Consider the following 23,106-nt stretch of genomic DNA (forward strand, 5'->3'; position numbering starts at 1 on the left):
GTGACACAGTTCGGGAGACTGACCGAGCTTCAGGGCTGGCCCTGATGGGGACACAGTCTGCATGACATCAGCGATGAGGTAGGCCACAGGGTATTGTGTGCAGAGACTTGCTCTATGATGTCACCCAAGGCGGGCAGTGCCCCCAGCTCGGGTGTGGCCACAGGAGCTTCTAGCGGTGCTGGGGAGGTGAGGTGGGAGGGCAGGGGGCAGGTGCTGGGAAGCCTATTGGATCTGGAGTATGGCCGAGTATGCCTGGAAGAGAACTGACAGGGTCCAGATGCCGAAAGAAAATCCTGACAAAATCACAGAAAGGTCAGGGCTTGTGGCTAAACACGGGCTTCAGGCCCTGTAGCCTGAAGGGAGTGAGGCTGCCCATGCAGGACTGGGGCAGTTCACACCTGCTGGAGAGAGAAGCCAGGAAGGCAGGGAGAGCCCCACGCTCCAGATCTTTTATCAGCAAACAAACCTGCAGAGGCAAGCCTGCCACATTCCAATGGCAAAGCCCCTTCCTGGCCTATTCGAATCTGTTACAACACAGAGATTTTTCTTGCCCTCAGAAGTTCACGTCCCTCCTACCTTTGAACAGCTGCCTTCACCAAGCTAAGTTTACACCAAACACTCGCCTCATGTCATCATCAGACTCTATTAGGCATAAATCAGGGTTTGCATTCAAAGCACCTCCTGTGACGTGAATAGGGAACTTCAGGACCAGAAAAGAAAGAGCAGGGAAATGAAGGTTAAATTTAATAACATCTTGGCACAACATCAGAAACTTTAAAAGCTCTTTAAAACCAGGGACTAGAAAGACATAAAAATTATACCACTGCACAGTGAAGCAAATTGCAGGGGGAAACTGTGGACAATACAAATAAAGAACCAATTACCTTTTCACTCCCAGCCAAATCAACTAGATACAGCTTCCCACTGAGTTTTTTTTCAGTCTCTACATTTTCTTGCTTAATATTAATCAGGAAGATACTGTGACTTCTAGAGCTGTGTTCATTCATGTCTGAAAAGGAAAAGAGTTTACTGCTCTACAGAGAACACATAAATTTAGTAGTAAGCCTCTCAATCAAAAATACAACAAATCATGTCTAATAGCTCCATTTTTTTTTAAGTCCATTCAATTTTAAAAAATTATCTGAGACCACTTCTTCCAAAAATCAATGCTCATTCTAGAAATGAAAGATTTAAAATACCTTCACGTGGCAGAGAAATTAATCTAAAAATTGAGGTCAGTGGCTTAAGACAACAGATTCTCAAGCTCTGCATGAAGTGTCCGTCCTCCAACATTCCAGTCTGACTGTCCAGTCTGACTCTCTCCTTGAAGAGCTCAAGGCTTCCACCTCTGCCTGACTTTAAGTCCCTCAGCCTTGATCACCAGGATTAGTACCTGATGTATTCCATCTTCTTCATGTGTGCAGGCCTTGACTTACCAGTGACATCACAACCTTTCTTAAGGAAGAATTATGACGTTATGAAAGAAGGATTAAGACATACATTTCTTTTATAACCCATGCTAGGAACATAGAAAGTCTCAGAGATGAAATATGCTTCATTAGAACCAAGTAACAAAAACCAAAATCTTCTTGGATCTTGGTCTTTGTTCACCAGGCAGACAAGGACCCCAGTGACGGTCTTATTCAACCCACATTGGTAATCAGTTCTCCAAACCATCTAACCAGATTATGTGGGGGAAAAAAACCCTAAAAGTTTTCAGAAAAATGCTAGAACTAATGAATTTGGCAGGATACAAAAGCAATACATAAAAATCAGTTGCATTATATATTATGATAATGAACAATCCAAAAAGGAAATTAACAATTCCATTTAAAATAGGAAAAAAGAATAAGATACTGAGGAATAAATGTAACTAAGAAAAGAAAGGCAAATAATGATAATTATGAAATTCTGCCAAAAGAAATTAAAGAATACACAAGTAAATGGAAAGCTAACCTTGTTCTTGGATTAAAAGACTTAATATTGTTAAGATGTCCATACTACCAACAGATTTAATATAATCTCTATCAAAATCCCAATGATATTGTTTACAGAAATAGAAAAGTCCATTCTAAAATTCATATGGAATGTCAAGGGACCCTGGATAGCCAAAACAATCGTTAAAAAGAACAAAGTTGAAGGTCTCACACTTAATGATTTCAAAACTTACTACAAAGCTATGGTAATCAAAACAGTGTGGTATTGTCATAAAGGCAGACATATAGACCAATAAGACAGAATAGGAAGCCTAGAAATAAAACCTCACATGATATGGTCAAGTAATTTTTGACAAGCATGTCAAGACCATTCAATGGGGAAAGGACAGTCTCTTCACCAAATTGAAAACTGGTTATCCACAAGCAAGAATGAAGTTGGACTCTTTCCTTAAGTCATACATAAAAGTTAACTCAAAAAGGATAAAAAATCTGAATGTAAAAGTTAAAACTATAAAACCTTAGAAGAAAGCATAGGGGAAAAGGTTCATGACACTGGATTTGGCAATGATTTGGATATGACACCAAAAAACAAACCACAACAGCAACAAAAAATAATGTAACTTCATCAAATGTAAAACATTGTGTATGAAAGGACACTGTCAAAAGAGTGAGCAACCCACAGAATGACAGGAAATACCTGAAACCATATATCTGATACGGGGTTGAGATCCAGAATATATACAGAATCCCTACAAATCAACAACAATAAAAGCCGAACAACCTAATTTTTAAAAACAGGCCATAGGACTTGAATAGCATTGCTCCAAAGAAGACGCATAATGGCCAAGAAGCATATGAAAAGATGCTCAACATCACTAATCATTCAGGAAATGCAAATCAAAAATCTCAATAGGTATCATTTTACATCATTACACAACAGATGACTATTAAAAAGAAAACAAAAATAGAGAATAAGAAGTGTCAGCAAGGATGTGAGAAACTGAAATTCTTGTACACTGTTAGTGGGAATGCAAAATGGTACACTTGCAATGGAAAACAATATAGCTGTTCCGTAAAAAATTAAAAGTAGAATTACCATGTGATCCAGCAATTCTACTTCTGGGTGTATATACCCAAAAAACAACTAAAAGCAGGAACTTGAACAGATGTTTAAACACCCATGTTCACAACAGCCAAAAGGCAGAAGCAATACAGTGTCTATCTATGGATGAATGGATAAACAAAACGTGGTGTATGCATACAATGGAACATTACTCTGCCTGATAAAAAGAAAGGGAACTCTGATACATGCCACAACACGAATGAATCTTGAGGACACTGTGCTAAGTGAAACAAGCATGTCACAAAAGGACTTGTATCATTCCACTTATATGAAGTACCTAGAGTTGTCAAATTCATTGAGACAGGAAGTAGGACAATGGTTAACAGGGGTTGGGAGGAGGGAGTATGGTACCGGCCATTAGTATTCAATGGGTATGGAGTTTCACTTTGGGATAATTAGAAATTGTGGAAACAGGAAATGGTGATGGTTGCAAATATTGTGAATGTACTTAATGCCACTAAACTGGACACTTAAAAGAGGTTAAAATGGTAAATTGTATGTTATGCATAATATAACAAAATTTAAAAAGAAAACATCTTACCAGAATAAGAAAAAATAGTATAATGTTCTGTACCAACAGTTCTGAAGCAGAGGGCCAAGACAGACTATCAGGTATATCACAAATAATTCGTAACTAGGGAAACAGAGTGGAAACTTCTTTACAAGAGATGCTGTTAGTGTTAAGTGTATCATTCTTTCTGTAAGTGTCTAAGCAGAAGAGAAAGAAATAGAGTTTAACCCATACTGTATACAAGTCTAGGCTCAGGTATGGAACTTGCCACATAGATGAATATCATCTGATACATGCGTTGCAGTAGAGAAACAGTTGAGAATTACAGTTCTGGATCAAAAAATCATAGAACCAGTCAACAACCAAGCAGTACTTGAATCTCTCTACACCATGCAGAGGACTCACTACCTCTCCAAGTAGCAGGCTTTACGTGCAGCAGCTATAAGGACAAGGGTTTTTCTTGTAGTAGGTCAAAATCTGCCTCTCTGCAGTATCAACTGTCCTGGATGGTCTACTCGTTCAGATCAAACAAAGCAAGCTGCCCCTCTGAAGGTCAGCACCTTGAAGACATCAAGACTGTGTTAAGATATATCTACAGGCCCTGCCCAGATAAGCTTCTCTCTTCAAAGCTAGAAATTCTTTGTTCTTTCAGGAGATCATCACAAGAAGCCACTCTCACTTGTCCCTGCCCCTCTGAATAAGACAGACATCTTTTCATAGAACCTCTGCAGCTCTAACACCACATGACCTGTTTCCCTGAGGAAGGCCCCACAAGGTCAACCAGCTGACCTGACTGTGTCGGTTATGGACAAGACAGCAAAGAGTTTACAATAAAGCACCTGGCCCCACTTTCTGAGTTCCTCTGCGTCTTTCTTCTCCTTGTTTACAGAGGATATAAATCTAACATCGTTTCTTTTGATGTGTATGACTAGCATATAGAATCTGTCAGTTTGGATTTTTTAAACAATAATAGAGTTAAAATAAATGAGCTTAGCAGCTTACTTTCTTCTACCTTTAGTTGGCTAGCTGGTTGCTTATCCCCAGTGTTCAGGCTCAGGCTGTTACCCAGACCCAATGTCACCCAACATTTCCAACAGGCCCTGGACGGCTGGAGGCGCTGTTTCAGGCGCTGTGCCAGGACCTGCCCAGGCCCGCTGGTACTGCACACACCCCTGTGTCTGAGTGCCACTCACTGCTTTATAACTGCCTTCTTGGGCATTACTCCATTTGGACCTCATTACCCGCAGCCAACCTTGCTGGTAGGCAGATGTCTGTGTCCTAGGTTAGAGGGGAGGAAACCCCACACCAGGCTTACTTGTCACAGCCACGTGGCGGTTTGCTTTGCCTTCATCTATCACATCCATGACTTCCTCCGGGCTTGACACAAATCGCTCGGTGCACCCCTGCAAGATAGCCAGAGCAAGCTGGTCACTGAAAAACTGAAAAGCAACAAGGCTTTAAAACAGCTAAACATTTTCCCACTTCTGGAACTGCAGATGCAGAGAAAGGATACAGTGTTGACCCAAAAACTCTTCCTCCTCACCAAGGGCTTGAATTCTACATTTAAAAGAAGTCTGAGAAACACTGGGAAACCCAGAAGTAAACCATAAAAGAAATGCCAGATTTTAAGTACACAGTCACACTTAATAGCAGGGGAGACAGAAAATAAAGAAGAAAACCAATGATGGAGAAAGAAACGGATGAAGTCTTGCTTTGCCTTTCAATCTAGCCACCAACTTTAATTAGATACTGAAGCTGTAGACATAATGCTACGATAGGCTTCTTCTAAGTGCCAAGTATGAACAACTGTACTCAATCCCAAAGCCTCTTTAAATGTGAATAATGTCTGTTCAGTTCTCTAGTTCTTACCTTCTGTGATCTGACATCTGGGATACACTTACACAGATACAACTGAAGAAATTAAATGCCAACTTTTTAACCAGATGAATATTAAATATAAGAAACGATTAAATATGGATATGTACTTTTTAGGTAATGTTCTGGGCATCTTAGGTAATAATCATTATGACAGTGATTGGAGGGAAATCAATTGCATCATCAGTCAAGATTTCCTCATACCTTTACGTACGGGACTCTATTTTTATCTTCATGAACAGCCAAGTTTGTCTTGGATACTACAGAGACGATAATGATGACATGCAAAGAAGAAAAGAAAAGTTAAAGGCCCTGTATTGGAGGAAAAATAGAAATTGTTACAGAAGATAGGCAGATCTAATCTGCAATAACTCAAGTTAAAGCTTTGGCTGAGAATAAGCAGACAGCCTGAAGGCAACAGAACGTCTCTATAAATTCCTGAAGCAGAAGGGCTGTAAAACATTTCAACCTCCCTGGACTGTAGTTACAGAACAAAGGACAAGAATTCGGGTTACTCACCATCAAGTAAGTCCCTGATTTTGTCCAGGTAGATCTCAAAATAGGAAACCTGATTAAAAACAAATTGATTTTGAAACAGAAATGCCACCCTGTATTTCAATAACATCATTATTAGAATTTTCAAAAGCTTTTTTGTCATGCTATGAAGAGTAAGAAAAAGGCTACAAAATGAAGATTCAGAGTCTAGAGAGGAGCGCTCCGGCCAACCCCCCGCCTCTCACCGGCCTTCTGTTTCCTGCTTGTCAGCTTGCTCTAAGGGTCCCTGCTCAGCGGCCCAGGCCCCACCCCCACCCCTGCATCAGAGGTCCCCATGCTCCCAACCAGGTGCTATTCACATCCTGTGCTAGTCTTATGGAAGACTCTACCTTTCACCTTAGATGACCACCAAGCAAACTGCTAGGTATGACAACAGCTAGAGCAGAACACGGAGAAGGCAATGGCACCCCACTCCAGTACTCTTGCCTGGAAAATCCCATGGACAGAGGAGCCTGTTAGGCTGCAATCCATGGGGTCGCTAAGAGTTGGACTCGACTGAACGACTTCACTTTCACTTTTCACTTTCATGCATTGGAGAAGGAAATGGCAACCCACTCCAGTGTTCTTGCCTGGAGAATCCCAGGGACGGGGGAGCCTGGTGGGCTGCTGTCTATGGGGTTGCACAGAGTCGGACACGACTGAAGTGACTTAGCATAGCATAGAGCAGAACATGTCCTTTGCAAGCAACTGTCAAAAAACCAGTAGGCCTCACCTTGGGCATGACACTGACAGCCTCATCAGACCAGGGAGGGGGCATGCTCCAAACATTCAAATGAAGAAGTGGGGAGGGGGAATAAGGGTAGTTGCTTAGAACTACAGAACCAGTAACAGGAAGAGAGCTGGTGACAGTGGCCAGCTTTGGGGAGTCCAGGAAGGACTTGAACAAAATGTAATTTAATAAAAGACAATTAATCTGTGAGAGGGAAAGGAAGCCTTCCAATGAATTATTCTCAAACTTCAGTCCCAGCACTGCCTGTACCAGCATCTCACTCAGCGTTTCTTTAAATTGCCCTGAACCCTACTGTAATCCTCCTCAATCAGAATCTCCAAGAATAGGATTTGGGAATCCACTTCTAAACTCCCCAGGTGACCCCTGACCCAGGTTGACATCTGGGAACAACTCTAACTAGATATGTGATCTTGGAGATTTAATTCACAAGTAATCAAGAACCTAGACTTCAATGCTCCCATCTGTCATATGAAGCCATTGATAGCAAAAATTCCCTCTAGGATTCTGTACTCTACCTACACTTGCCTTCTGCCAACCAGATCAACTTTTCCTTCCCTCAGGTTCATGGTCTCTGCCCCCAATTCCCCCTCCCCGGAAATCTAAACAGAGGACTGAATCAAAAAGATGTTTCCTAAAAAGCTGAAAAAATAGTTGTAAAGTTGAGATGCAACTCTACAGGCGAAACCTCAGCCCTGAACCACCGGTCTTGGCTCTAGACCAGGAGAAGTAAAAACTCCCTAACCCAGCACTAGTCCCAACCCAGCTCAGGCCTGGTTCATTATCTTTCATCTGTTTCAGCCTGGAACCTCTTGACTCCTCGTTTCTCTGAAATCTGGGGTCCTGGCTTCAAACCCTGGAATCTATAGCTGAGCATCCTCTCCCTAACAACCTTTGCCTGCTTGAATGCCGGTCAAATGGCCCTGTTACTGGCTCTCTCTGTCGCAGACACACGTTCCTTACCCACTGCTCCAGAAACCTCTCCCTGAGGCCACAATTCTAGGGTCTGCTTGGTCTCTAAACCTTAGACATCTCTAACCCAGTCCTTCTGCAACCCACTCTTGTATTTCAGAATTGTCTGGTTTTCATTAAGACTTTTCTGTTAACTCTGAGATCTTAAGCATGTGTCCTTATTTCCACAGGTTACAGAGAAAATTAATGACACCTGAAGACCACTCATGAAGTAGATATTAGCAAATCTGGCACTTAGAATCTTGTTCATATTTAATATAAGTATACAGAGAATTCTGATTTACTCATTTTTTACCATAGCAAATAGTGGTTTCTTGGGAGGGGGGTGAATTTTGTTATTTCTGTCACCTCAAATACTTTGTAAGACCAGATGGAAGAAAAATAAATAAGCATTTAAAAGCATGTTCAGAAATAATGTTTAAAACCTCTGTGAGGCTCACTTTAAGGAGCAGATTTTCAATACTGTCTTAATCATGCCTCTTTTTCTTGATTCAGCCTGTCACTATTCAGTTCAAAATATGGAGTAATCAATAGCAAACTTGCCTACTTAACAATTATTATCTGTGAAATAAGAGAACATAACTAACAAATGCAGGACAGGACCCTAGATTGTAAAATTCTGCCCTGACATGAGTGTCATTCCTCCTTTCCTCCCTCCCTTCATGCTGGGGCTATTTTTATCTTAATAAGATTCTAATGTGAGACCCTATTTTGAGGGCAATAATTGGTTTAACATCTTACTCCAGGATTATCCCATAAGAACCCTGCAGTTGTTCAAGGTATTTAAATGCAAACAGCCTTAAAGATGCATTAAGCTCCTAAATCTTGATCCCATCAAAGCAACAAGCTTCTGCATCCTCAGATATAAAGAACTCTGGCAAGGAGGAGAAGCTGGCTTCAGCCAACAAAGGGAGCTGTAAGGAAAGCAACAAGCTTCTGCATCCTCAGATATAAAGGGAGCTGTAAGGAAAAAGATCTGCCAGATGTACTTTATAAATGGGCAAACAGTTGTTGCCTTGTTTTTATATAATCTGGGGAAGGAACCACAGAAATGGGCTTCCCAGGTGGCTCTAGTGGTAAAGAACCTGCCTGCCAATGCAAGATATAGAAGAGACACAGGATTTGATCCCTGGGTTGGAAAGATCCCCTAGAGGAGGGCAGGGCAACCCACTCCAGTATCCTCTCCTGGAGAATCCCATGGACAGAGGAGCCTGGTGGGCTACAGTCCATAGGGTTTCAAAGAGTTGGACATGATGGAAGCAACTTAACATGCACGCACCACAGAAATAAGTGATGGTAGAAATTTAATATAATGGAACAGGTACTACACATGGGGTTGGTCAGTCTAATTTCAACTGTGCTGAGGACTTGATGTCACTTGGGCCATTGGGCTCTATATCTTTGAACTTCAGTTTCCTTATTTCTAAAATGGTGGGCCTAGGAGATGGATGGCATCACCGACTCAATGGACATGAGTTTGAGTAAACTCCGGGAGTTGGTGATGGACAGGGAGGCCTGGCGTGCTACAGTCCAAGGGGTTGCAAAGAGTCAGACACGACTAAGCGACTGAACTGAACTGAAATGAACTGAACTGAGGCAGTTGGGTCCCAGTTTCCAAGGATCATCAGCCTCTTGGTTGATCTGCTCAGCTCCAAGTCATCTTAGAAATGCCCCCTTCTCCTCCCCATCCCCTTGTCAACCCTATCCCTGTGACAGTCACCGTGGCAGGGACCCCACAGCCATGTGCATCCTGGATACAGCTCATCAGACCAAGGCTGGGCCAATGGGCTCCTTCCCAGGAGAATGAGGGATTGGAAATAGGGGATGTGGAGCAGAAGCTGTGATGTCACCCTCTTTACCACACACACAAAAGAGAAAGATGGTCTGGAACAAGGGAAAGAAATAAAGCAAGAGGGCAGGGACAGGGACCCTAACAGGGATGGAGTTTCTTTTGGCAGTAATGAAAATGTTCTGGAATTAACCAGTGATCCTGAAGGCATCATACAGAGCTAATTCGATGTTTCCAGTAGAAGTCTGTACTTTATCGTTGGTATATTTTTCACAAAAGATTTTTGAATAATAGGACTACCAAAAGTAGAAAGGAAAGTAGGTGTCAGAATCTGTTTTTGCTGGTAAAAGACTACAGTAAGTCTTACAGAATGTACTTTTCAAAATTCATGTTTAATTTTGCATTTTGCCTTCTTAGTGCCTAGTTTTCTTGCCACCTTCTAGGATAAACATGTACAAAACTTTGATTTAACTAAACATCTGTATTTTCACCTTTCAGAGGTGATGCTACTAATATTCTTTACGGAAATCATATATTCCCCTTTCATTTAAAATGTGTTGTAAGACTTTCCATGTAACTGTTTATACACTTACTTAATAAATCTGCTTAATATTCACTGATGGTGGTTGTACAATTTGGAAAACATACTAAGAACCATTAAATTGTACACTGTAAAAAGATTAAGTTTATGGTATGTGAACCATATCACAATTTTCTTAAGGAAAAGCAGAGCCTGGATTTCTTACTTCTCCACAACTCCCCGCCCCCACACCTGCTGCCAGATGCTTTATGTACAACAACTTCCTCTATTTGCTTAAACAAGTGACTTTCAGTCACTTGCAAACAAAGGAGTTCCAATGAATACACCCCTCGTACCAAATGTTAAGAATTAACAGCTATAGTTAAGAGAGTAGAAACCTCCCTTTTTCAGTTCAAATTTAAGCCAGAACATAGGTATGAAAAACAAAAACAAGAAGGAAAAGAATTCCCTTTCTCAGCACTTCTCAGAATGCGCTCCTCCAAATGCTAGTCTGTTGCCCTCCAAGGAGGGAAAAGTAGGTCCACAGTCAAGGACGCTGGGAAATGTGACACCACAGGTCCACTGTGCACAGTGCATTACACAGAGGCGCACTTAAGCATGGGGTAAATTTAAATTGTTCAACAAGAGCACTTTCCCAGCTAATTTGGCCACATAAGCCTTTTCCACGGCAGCCCACTGAGTAATGATATGAGGGACTGGGTTCCCCAGACACACTTTGGGAAACGCTGTCCTTGCCCAATTATGGACACACGCCAGTCATATCTATAGAAACACACAGGGTAAAGGGGAGAATTTAGACCACAGTCACGATGATTCCATCCTAAAAAGGGCTTTTCCTTTATCTCAATACTTCCTTGGTATTGGCCTAAGCCATTAAATAATAAATATGGCTCTGCTGACCACAGAAATGTCACTTAAAATCAATAAAATCATCTTCTACGTGCAGGTAAAAAAGAGGAAAGCAAAGAAACACAACCTGGGGGTCAGTTTCTTCTTTCAGGACTCAACCAATTGCGCTTACCTTGATGTGGAACTCCAGGTTCTCATCCATGGAATAGATATGGTCAAAGATGTCGTGCGCAATCCTTGGAATGATGCCCATGAGCTGAGGGTCGTGTAGCTTCCCCTAGTGAGTGAAAACACAACACAGGTATCTAAAGGGCGCTGGGTACCTGAGCACCGTGTGGGGGAGAGAGAGGACCATACCCGGGCTTCTTAAACAGGAGCAGGGAGACGCTTAAACAGGACGCAGAGACTGCCTGCTCCCCTGCAGATCCACCCCACAAGCCAACAGACCAACAGTTAGCAGGATAACTCAAGCCCGTGTGGCTCTGAAGACCCACAATATCCCCTCCTGCTGCCACTGGGGGCAGCAGATCAGTGTGTATGCAGGTGAGCTTGTGGGTAGAAGGGAGAGAAAGAGAATGAATGAGGTTATACGTGTGACTGTAACATACTAAATGTGGGCTTTGGTTTAGAATGTTTACACACTGACCAGAACCTACAAATCCAAGTTCATCTGCCTTAATGAAATCACATCAAGAGCTGATAGACATAGTTTTATTCACATCATCACTGCCTAAACATTTCCAAGAACCTGATTCTGCAAATACCTGCAGTAGCACTTTAAAAACCAATCAAGAAAATCCATTTTATCAATTTCTTTTAAAATCTATACTTCCCAGGTTTTGTTTCAAATATTTTGGCTGTTTTTAATATGTAAATCTGCTTATAAACTTTTTCCCCCCTTTTTCCCACTTGTATTCATTTTACCTAATACATGGATGGATAGATGAATGTTTCTGTTATCTCACACAGAACACACAGAAGTCGCTCAGTCGTGTCCGACTCTTTGCGACCCCATGGAGTGTAGCCCACCAGGCTCCTCGGTCCATGGGATTTTCTAGGCATGAATACTGGAGTGGGTGGGTTCTTCTCTGTTATCTCAATTATCACTAAATCCATTTTCAAAATCCAGAATTTGCTGTTTCAAATACTTTCAAAAAGATACAGCGTAGTACCTGAAACTAATTCTTCAAGAGGAGTTCTAGAAGTGTTTAAAGCAACAGACTTACAAAGGACCTCAGCATACAACTTCCAGAGGGCCTGCTCTACACACACACCAAAGGAACATTTAAGTTCCACGTTGAATAACCTATCAGCTCACAAACACAGGGTTTGCATATCAAAGCAATTGTCAATAACTGCATACCCAGATCACTCTGCCTTTCAGAAGTTCTAAAATTCTAGGAAGAAATGGAGCTGGCAGAAAAGCCAACTTGCTCTCTGGTTTTCCAGGAATGCCCAACAGTCTTCATGAATTTGACTCACATATCTTTGTTCCAAATCTGCCCAATACCTGAAAGATCTGCTTTGTTTTCTTCAATCAAGTCCTCTTTTTCTTTCAGATGACTTTCAGGCCAATATCTGAGTTATGAAAAGCAAGAAGTCACACAAACCCCAGCACTAACTTCAGGCCATAGAACACTTTCCATTTTGAGCCATCCTTCAGCACCTGATTCCTGACCGTCCACTCTGTCCAAAGCAAGGGAAACGCTGAATTCAGACACTTCTGGCCTCTGGCAAAGCTCTCTTATCGGGAAAATAGGTACTCTCCTGGAATGCCTCATCTGCCAAGAATCCTAAATCATTTGATGTATTTCTCTCGTTTTTTTTAGTTTAACTGTATACTCCCTAAAGGCAGGATGGCCAGTAAATATTTCTTTCCAGGGCTTATGAGACTCAGTACAATATCTACTGCATAGAATTACTATAGAATCTAAATTGAAAAGTATATATAATGGGCTTAGTGACAATAAATGTTGTTATTCAGCTCATAATAACGTTCTCATTAAGCAGTTGTTAGGGTTTATTTGACCTGAAGAGTCTTAAAAATGTTACTACCCCAGATGTATCTAATGAAAACAAAGCCAAATTACTGAGCCATCACTTCTTATTGGCCGTCATAAACATGTAACAAATCAAAATACTGGACCCCACCTGCTTTGGACTGTGGACTCTGCTGGCAGAAATGGTACCTACACTGAAAACACAGATCTCTGTTCTATCAAATGTGACACCAATGGGCCAATCTGACTCAGAAAGTCCGAAGAGTATCCTCCTCCACCACCCCCGCCCTGGAGCTCTTGAATAATCCATCACAACACTTCAGCTTCTCCTCAGTGGCCCACAGCCAAAGCGGAATGATTGATAATACAAAAATCATTTATAATTGACTCAAATCTTTTCCCTAGATGCCTTTGCTTTCAACAGACTGACCTTCCAATTAATTCTGGGTGCATACAAGTTTTGACATCGCTTTTTTGCCTTCGTCGGGGTGTGAACCAAGGCAGAATCAGGATGAGCCTGGACACTCCCTATTTTGTTTCCCTGAAGACTCAACCCAAAAATCATACAAGAAGGAGCACATGCTCATTTGGAAAGGCCTAGTAATACCCCCCATTCCCATAGTGACGCAGTGATACCCAAAGCTACCAGAGGTTTAAGGGCTAGGATGCCTTCTTCTAGCTCATAAGCCCAAGAGCGGTGAGGCCCTTTATGCTCAGTAAACTGAGGATGCCAAAATGATCTGTGTGTGGGTGTGTGTGTGGTATCAATGTACACAGTGTGCAGTGTGTGCATATGTCTGGTGTCAGTGTACACGGTATGTAGTGTGTGTGTGTGTTTATAAGAGATGATATGTGTTTGTGTAGTGTGTGTATTTGTGTTGTGTGTGGTGCACACAGTGTGTAGGTGTGAGAGGCATGAGGATGTGTGGGGAAGGCTATCAATGAGAGGTGTGGTGAGGAAGAATGTGTGTGGTGTGTGTGGTGTGTGTGGGGTGTGTGTGTAGTGTGGAGGTATGTGAGGTGTGATGAGGATGAATGTGTGTGGTGTGTATGGTGTGGAGACAGGTCGTATCTGTGTGTGGTGTGAAGCTCCATGTGGTATGTGTGGTGTGTGTGGTCTGGAAGTGTGTGTGGTGTGGAGGCGTGTGTGGTGTGGAGGCGTGTGGGGTGTGGAGACGTGTGTGGTGTACATGTGGTGCAGTGATGATGGATTTGTGTGGTGTGGAGGTGTGTGTGGTATGGAGGTGTGTGTGGTGTGGAGGTGTGTGTGGTGTGGAGGTGTGTGTGGTGTGGAGGTGTGTGTGGTGTACGTGTGGTGCAGTGATGATGGATTTGTGTGGTGTGTGTAGGAGACAAGCATTCCACAAAGGTCTTCACTGCAAACGAAGTGGCAAACGAAAGGCATACGTACACAAACAATAAATAGTCACCTCAGGCAAAAAAGGTAATAAAGAGGCAATGAACTCTAGAAACTCAGAGAACAGAAACATCCCTTGCAGCTGGGGTGACATGGGATGGCTTCCTTGAAAGACACCAGATCTGGAGGGATGAGTAAGATTAAGGAGACGTGAGACTGTGGGCAGAGGAAACAGGAGAAAGAGAACGGGGGAGGGACTGAGAGAGCACGCTGCTGTTTGGAGAACGTGACAAGTTTAGTCGGCTGGAGGATCAGGGATGAACTCGAGTGGACATTACCACTCCATCATCTTGTTTCTCCCAGAAAGCAAAAGAGACATTTTAATACTTGCGTCCTGTATAATCTTCCTCAAATCCTGTATAATTTCCCCACTTCTGAAGGTGGCCTTCTTGGAGCACATGTGAAAGCAGAAACCAGACCCAGGCCATTGGCCATGGAACAAGACTCCCTTTGTTCCAGCCCCAGTGGCCTCCTCAGCCTCCCAAGCAGGACAGAGTTTCCTGAAACACTTAGGATGGGAGAGTGGGGGCCCGTCAGCGCACAAGCGCCAATGCACGCAGACAGGCTCATGAAAATCCACTTGGCAGCTCCTCGCAGCAGGACAGCCTGCACCCTCCCAGGGCCTCCAGGTGTCCCTTTGGGCAGAAGGAAAAACACAGCGTGTCTGCATCCATCTGAATCAGTGTGCAGAAGCAGGCCAAAAAGCAAGGCACGGGGCGAGAGAAGCCCTTCCCAGCCTCCCGCTCCGAACAAAGGTCTGGCCCTCTCTCCTCCGTGCAGCCAGCACCCCAGGACCCCTCTTCCAACCAGCCCCTGAACATTGCCCACCAGAGCCCAGCCAGGGCCCAGCACACCGAGGGTCCCCTCAGCTTAGCACCAACACTGCCAAGTGTTTCCCATTTGTGCTGAAAATCCGCCTGAAACGCACCATCTTCAGAAGCTAATCTTTCCAATTTTATGTGGGCTTATCTGTTTGCTCCCCTCAATAGAAGGTAATGGAATCACCACTGGATGCCAGACCCCAAACTGGGGCAGGGAGGGGGATTAAAATGAAAAACAGCTTTTAAATGTGACAGCTCTGTCCATTCATGGAATTAACAGTCCCTTCCCAGAGCTTTTAAAAGATCACAATGTATAATGCCGAATATATAAAATCCTCCTTGTAGAAGGTGAGAGCCCTGAAGGGTTTTGTTGGTTTTTGTGTTTTTTTTGTATTTCAGGGCCCTGGGTTTCCTGGTCTCCTACAATGTCCAGACTTCAGTATGGGGATTCCCCTTTCCTCTGTTTTCCTCTAAAATATTTCCTACCTTTTCTCCAACTACCATCCCCCTTCAGAATGAGCCAGATGCAGAGTATGGAGGGGGTGGCAAGGCACTAGGGTCCCCCATCCACCCCACTCCTTCCTCCTGCAGACATAAGCATGTGGTCCCCCAGAGTCACAGTAAAGGAAAGCAGCTCATTCTCAGCAACCTTTTGAAACGGACAAGGAAGGAAAAGCAACAGAATTCAGGCAACTGTGAGAGCCACCCGAACAGCATCCTGTTCCTTTTAGGTCCCATGAGTCCCTCCAGACCCACGGTACCACTCCCAGGGTGCAGGGTTTACACAGTGAGTCACAGACAGCTGGAGAGGCTCTCATTTAATGCAACGTCTCCAATTTTAGTGTGAAGGGGATGGCACACCTCTTTGCCATTTCCTCACATCCACCTTGGAGAAGGCAATGGCACCCCACTCCAGTACTCTTGCCTGGAAAATCCCATGGACGGAGGAGCCTGGTGGGCTGCAGTCCATGGGGTCGCTAAGAGTCGGATACAACTAAGCTACTTCACTTTCACTTTTCACTTTCATGCATTGGAGAAAGAAATGGCAACCCACTTCAGTGTTCTTGCCTGGAGAATCCCAGGGATGGGGGAGCCTGGTGGGCTGCCATCTCTGGGGTCGCAGAGTCAGAAACGACTGAAGCGACTTAGCAGCAGCAGCAGCACATCCACCTATATCCTTGGCCACCCATATGCAACACAAACAAAGATTCTACTCTGGGGACAGGTCTCTTGTTTGGTGATTTACAATTTAAATTTTTGCCATTTAGCAAATACATTGTATTTATTTCTCAAAGATGAATTAATCCCAAAGCTTAAAAGGTCACTAGTGTAGGCATTTTGTAAGATTTGGGGGGGAGGGTTTAAATATTGCATTTTTTTGTATTGTATATGGTAGGGCAAGTTTCCAAATAACTAAGGAATGATTCCCTCATAAGAAGCCGTCTCCTACTCTCTCTCTCAGGTGTTATGAAGGAGTTTCTGCCCATGGTTACTGGGGTGGGTGAAACTCAGGCAATGGATCACTGCAGTTTTTCTAGTGCCTAGCAGGTTAAGTGTCTGGGGCCCAGTAGAGAGGCAGGAGAGGGGCCAAAGCAGAAGCGTGGGGTACACCCATGCCTGTACCCCATTTCCAAGGATGTGAGATGCACTGCCACAGGATGTAAGATGCAGGGAAGAGACCAAAAGGCTCGGGTGACCAGGAACAGTCCTGCTCCACCTGGAAAAGGTGGCAAATAAACCCGGGGCTTCCTTTAATCTGTGCAGTCTCTGAACCCCTCTGTCTCAGTGAAACAGGGGGAAGTGAATCAACACAACAGGAATGAGGTCCCCCAGAGTCATGCCCCATACTTGGAAGTCGGTGTGAGCAGAACACCAGAGCCCTGAGGATATTAGCCTCGTGCCTTTGAAATCTCTTCTTCAATAGGAATGATTCATAAGCTAAACCGAGTCTGCAGTAGGCAACTCAGTGACAGTCCCAAGAGGGGACCGTAAATGAAAAACCTAAGCTTGAAGGATTAAGGATTCATCTTACCCTGCTGCTTGTAAGATGAATTCCCCAAACTTCCTCTGTGTAGTTGCTTATAATAACCACTCTTCACCTCTCCTCACCTGTCAGGTGGGCCCAGTCTTTAGAACAATTATCCAGCCCCAAAGGTTGTTTAGGAGTCAAATCCATGGCAAAAAGCAGGAAAAGAAGAGGTAAAAGGGGCCAATTTTTTCTGCAGGCATGCCCTGTCTGGAAAACTGCCTGGAGCCACAGAAATCCAGGGCCAACAGTCAGAGCTGGGGACACACCCTCAAGGGCACAGGGGACCAGGGGTGTATGTTTCTGGGGAAGGATGCTAAACATTCACTCACGATGTGCATGGAGGGGACCAGGGGTCCACAAGGGCTGGCCCGACACTCATGGGTCAGCCAGGGCCCCCACGAGGATACCATTTTCACAAATATTCTATCGAAGCCCTCCTATGTGACAGCCGTGGTCTCACACACCAGCAATGTGAGTAAAGAAGTGAATGAGACAACGAACAGCTTTGCTCCAATGAAACTTACACCTCATATCATGGTGAAATTGCACCCAGAACTGCTGGATCATCAGAATTTTCAACCAAAATGTATAAGAATCTAAGAATCTTCAACCTAGAATTGTTTGAAATTTTCCCATTTTAAACACTGCCTGCAATTTGTAAAAAAGCAACAAATAAAAACCAAAAAACCACAGAACACTGCAGGTCATACAGAAATGTGTCTGTGGGCTGAATGTGGTCCAAAAGCCAGCTTCTTTCAACCTCTGACCTACAAATTTTTATTTATCCAGAAGAGACTTGCCTCCCCAGAGACTCTTTAGAGAGTAAATGATTTTCACAACAGACCTTCTCAGCAAGATGGGGCTGACAGCCCATAGGGATACTCACACCACTGGTTAGCTTGTTGTAAACAGAATTTATTATTAATATTTTCACAGAGCTATCAAAAGAGGATTTTTTTAATACTGAACTCCTGAGACTTTATTACTCACCACTATTTTTAAAACACCTCAAAGATACACAAAAACTGTGACACAAATATAACATCCCCTTAACCATCTCTATTGCTCAGTCAAAAAGCCACATGCACCTAACATTTTGCAGGAAGCGCCACTTCCATTCAGTCATCTCAGAGACTGACGACAGCACACTGAAGCCTTACCTCCATGGTGTGTGTTTTTCCTGATGACGTCTGTCCATACGCAAAAATCGTCCCATTGTAACCCTCAAGGACATCTGCAAGCAAGAAAAAAATTAAAAGTAACTCATTACTTTGATTGCATGCCAGTGCCGGTTGCCTGTTTTAAAATTACATTTTCCAAATGGCCCATCTCATTTTTCACACAAATGATGTATTCAATTCCATTTGCATTTTAAGTAGAATTGTGAGATAAAAGCAGGAATGAGGGCCTCCACGGCTCCACAAAATAAAAATAAATGGACTCACATGCCTATGGAATATATTAATAAAGGGAAAGGCGGACACACTTTCTCCCGGTTATATCAAAATCAAAACAGATATCGAGCACTGTATTTTATTTTTAGTAGAAAGGGATTTGAATTTTCTTCTCCATGTTGATCTCTTGAGATCTGTCAAGGGGGGAAAATATTATCATGCCCTGAGTCTCTGCAGTGAGGTGCATGTAGAATTCTTCTCCTGAAGATCTGATTTGGATTGGGTTAAACCTGGCCCCAGCAGGTTCCTTGCGGAGGTTTCTTGAGAAGCTACCCGGAGCCCATTCAGAGCAGAGCTTGTCCAGAGTTGGGAGGCACAGGGCCCCATTCCATATACTGAGACACATGGTGACAATCCAGTGAGCCCGGAAACCAACTGGGTCCTAACTCAAATTTAATGCCTCTCTTTTTCCAGTGACTGTGCTAGGAAGATGGCCCTGGCCCAAGAGCTTTGGGAATTTCCTTTAACTACACAAGGAGCAGGGGCTTCCCTGGTAGCCCCTCTGTAAAGAATCCATCTGCCAATGCAGAAGACGTGGGTTTGATCCCTGGGTCAGGAAGATCCCCTGGAGGAGGAAATGACAACCCACTCCAGTATACTTGCCTGGAGAATCCCATAGACAGAGGAGGCTAGCGAGCTCAAGTCCATAAGGTCACAAAAGAGTCAGACATGACTTAGTGACTAAAACAACAACAGCAACAGGAGGAGCAGACTGTGCTGACCCCACACGCTGTAGGCTGCTTCCATCACACAGAGACGATTTGGGGGCGGGGGGTGGCGTGTGGACAGTCGGACAGACGTTGCTATGAGCTGGCAATTATCTGTGGGAATTCTTTCAAAGCGGCAGAGGTGATTAAAATATATTTAGTGCTCATTTCCCTCGATCTGCTTCACCCACATAAACAGCACGGACAAGCGGGATGATGCATGATTAATATCCCTGACCCCCTACCTTTACATAAGGGAGGAAGTTCTCACTCCTAAAAGCACAGAGGGGTGGGGAGAGGAGCCCTATAAGAGGGTGTCCTCTCCAAGGCCATATACAAAGAAAAAAAAAAATCAAGCCAGGTAAGCAACTCCGTCTATTTCAGGCCCTGATTAGGTTGGTTTGTTTGCTTTTTTGGTCTCCCTCAGTTTTATGATGGTGGTTAGTTTTTGCTATTTTGTTGAGTCTCCTAAAAAAAATTTTTTTTAATACATGTTTACTGATCTGAGGCTTTGGAGTGTAAACTGGGATCAGAAAAGAAACTGGGATTTTCCCTCGAGAAGCTAAAAAAAAAGAAAAATTAAATGGCAGGATTTTTTTTTTTTTTTAATCATAGCAGCTCTCAAGAGTTTGTGTCAAGCTATATTGAGAGAGAAAAAATGTTCACACATATCTGACTTCTGGTAATGGTTTCCCTGGTAACAGGGGAAGCAAAAGCTTGAAGACTACAATGTAAGGGCTGGAGGTTCAAGCTTCAGTCTTCTTGAAAATGCCAACCTGCTCAGAGAAAAGGTTTCTCTAGTAGAAAACAGTAGTCGGAGTGGGAGCTTCTACACAACCACAAATGACATGCTTTGAGGGACTTGAAGAAAGAAAGAGGTCTCCATCCTTGGATGTTTGAACATTTTGTATGTTCACGGCACAAACACCTCCAGACAATTTCAATGCCAGCCACAATCACAGCACCTAAGCTCCTAACTGATTAGAAATTAAACCTCTCCCCCCACCCTGAAAGGGCTTCCTTATTTTAAGTCCCTGTGGAGGAAGCACCCTGGGACCCATTAGCTCAGGCATTAGGACAGGAGGAAGGGAGCCAAGGCCAAGGTCCAGTCCCTCTGCTCCTCCTCAGAGCCACTGGCCACCCCACACGCCCACCTGCACAGAGGGGGCCCTGAGCAGCTGCCCCCCGGAAGAAACCTCAGCTCAGAGTCCAGCTCTGCTGACAGCGGAAAACCCAGTACTTCTTCCTCTGCCAGGAAGTGAGAGGGCGAGGGCTCTGGAATTGTGCCCCACAGACATCCCCAGTCCCCCCATCTAATCCACCCTCACTAAATCCTAGGGAGCCACACTGCTCACCAGACTCCCTCAGGCTAAGGGCTGGGACACATACATGCAAACACATAATGCTCGTGGACAGCATCGCTTGTTTAGGGTAGGGAGCTAAGGGCACGTGAGACTCTTGGAGAATCCCTGATTCTTTGTTGCTGCTATGGCAACACTGTGGGCAATTGCTTTTTATTTATTTATTTTTTTTAAAGAAAAGGAGAACACACAAAACACCATTAGGACAAACTCCACTTAGCCTTAAGTGTTCAGAATCATGTAACAATTAATTCATTGTTGGAGAACCTATCTCGGTGTTCAAGGTTGAAGAGGGCTGATGTCACCCTCTATCAACTGGATTCTGAATCAGAAGGTGATTTAAAAAGAAAACAAGAAGCTCTTCTAACCTGGTGTCCTCTATTTCCTTCCAAACTCTGGGTTTGGGGGGCTTGCTTGTTGTTGCATCCACATTTGCTTATGAGGGGAGAAGACACATGGAGAGCGGGGCACAGCACCAAAATGCACATGAGGCTGGACCACAAATGCGGGGAGATGGAGGACACCCGCCAAGGACAGAAAGATGAGGGGAACAGGCCTGTGCTTGCTGCCACTGAGCCACATCACCACCCGCCCGCCTCTGCAGAAAGAGCCCACAGAGAGGCACTTTCATCACGCTGAAGGCCAGGTCCTGGGCCCAAGGAAAGCATTTGTTTCAGGGTCTCTGTCATAACAGGATGACTGTTTCTGTACACCAGCCACAAAGCCAGAGACCAGCCCAGCTGGACAGAACCTTTCTTTGTGACAGGGACTGGCGTGATGTGACCTCAGCTCACACCACAGGGCTAGCGGGGCCCCATACAGCACACGTCCATCCAGCAGCCAAGCAAACCCAGAAGAGAGCCCATAGCGCGCGGGAAGAGTCCTGTCATCTCCCGGGAGGAAAGCAGAGGGGAGTGGGGTCCTTGAAAATACTCTGTGCCTCCTGGTGTGGCCTCAGAGTCGAGCTGCCCTCCCTAGGCTTTACCAGTTCTGAGTCTAGGTCTTGCTGAAGCAGAAGAGTTAGTTCCATTGAGTGGCAGGTAAGAATTCGGGGAGGACAGAATCACAGCTACACATCGGGGCACGTGGGGAGGCTGTCGTGGCCTCCTGTCATCTCTCCTTGTGAAACAGTGGCCCAAGAGTGGCTCCAGCTGTTGCCGTTGTTTAGTTGCCTAGTCGTGTCCAGCTCTTTTGCAACCCCATGGACTGCAGCGCGCCAGGCTCCTCTGTCCATGGAATTCTCCAGGCAAGAATACTGGAGTGAGTTGCCATGCCCTCCCTCCAGGGGATCTTCCCGACCCAGAGATTGAACCCACATCTCTTAAGTCTCCTGCACTGGCAAGCAGGTTCTTTACTGTCTGAGCTACCAGGGAAACACAAGTAGCACCAAAGCCTCTGGCAATAGTGGCTAACAAGCCACCCCTGGCTTGGACTCCTAAGGCTCTCGCCAGCCAACCACACTACTCAAGCAGGCTGTGCCCAGAGATTGCAGAGACCATCCTACCAAACACCAACAGCCAGCCAGGATGCTGGGCCTGCCAAGCTGGGGGCACCCACGCCACTGTGCCCAGGCAAGGGCATGCTGCATCTTCAGAATGGAAGCGTGCCTCCTCATTGGCAGCAGCCAGGGTCACCCAGCAGCCCTGGGAACCCAGTCTCTGTTTTTTCCCTTTTTCCCTTCTCTACTCCCGTTCCTACCCCTGCCTTTCTGCAAGGTAGTCCATATGGCCTGGTGGAAAAGGAATAACTCATAAAATAATTACCAAATGCTCATTACGGGCCCACAAGACAAGTGGGGGCAGGATAGTCCAGAAAAATTCAAGTCAGACAAACTCAGGTTCAAGGCACGGCCTCACTAGTCCCTAAACTACCTGGTCAAGTTACTTCACCTCAATTTCCTCTTTAGTACAATGGGAATAATAATACTCACACACCTTATAAAGTCGTAAAGATTTAAAATGCAGTAACATATGTAGAATGCATAGAGGGTACCTGACAGATAACAGCGGCAAAATAAATGTAATTCTTCTTAAAAGTCATATATAATAGAATAATAAAATTGATCTGATAATATCCCTGAGCTTAAAATTCTCCATTGGGGACTTCTCTGAAGGTCCAGTGGTTAAGACTCTGTACTTCCACTGCAGGAGCTACGGGTTCAATCCCTGGTTAAGGAACTCTGATCCCACATGCTTTGTAACAAGGCCAAAAAAAGAAAAAATTCCACAACTCTTCAGTGGGTCCACATCACCTACAGGATAAAGTCCATCAATTTCTATCCAACTCTGGTCCTGCCTAACTGTTTAATATTTATTTCTATTTATTAATTGTTTATTTGGGTCTTCATTGGAGCACTTGGGATTTTTATTTGCAGCATGTGAACTCTTAGTTGTGGCATGTGGGACCTAGTTCCCTGACCAGGGATCAAACCTGGACCC

The 23,106-nt window shown here is 44.2% G+C and overlaps 1 protein-coding gene across 3 annotated transcripts in view; it reads right to left on the minus strand.

Moving 5' to 3' along the window:
* Window positions 1–23,106, minus strand: part of KIF5C (kinesin family member 5C) — a 159,491-nt gene that overhangs the window by 78,385 nt on the left and 58,000 nt on the right. For all 3 annotated transcript variants that reach the window (XM_005202465.5, NM_001076127.2, XM_010802009.4), the window contains exons 3-8: window positions 18,307–18,380; window positions 11,052–11,156; window positions 5,966–6,014; window positions 5,651–5,706; window positions 4,887–4,974; window positions 885–1,009 (exon numbers count right to left, since the gene is read on the minus strand). In XM_005202465.5, the coding sequence (XP_005202522.1) occupies window positions 885–1,009; window positions 4,887–4,974; window positions 5,651–5,706; window positions 5,966–6,014; window positions 11,052–11,156; window positions 18,307–18,380 (497 nt within the window). The remainder of the gene's footprint in view (window positions 1–884; window positions 1,010–4,886; window positions 4,975–5,650; window positions 5,707–5,965; window positions 6,015–11,051; window positions 11,157–18,306; window positions 18,381–23,106) is intronic.

Source organism: Bos taurus, chromosome 2 (assembly GCF_002263795.3).
Source record: "Bos taurus isolate L1 Dominette 01449 registration number 42190680 breed Hereford chromosome 2, ARS-UCD2.0, whole genome shotgun sequence".
NCBI lineage: Eukaryota > Metazoa > Chordata > Mammalia > Artiodactyla > Bovidae > Bos > Bos taurus.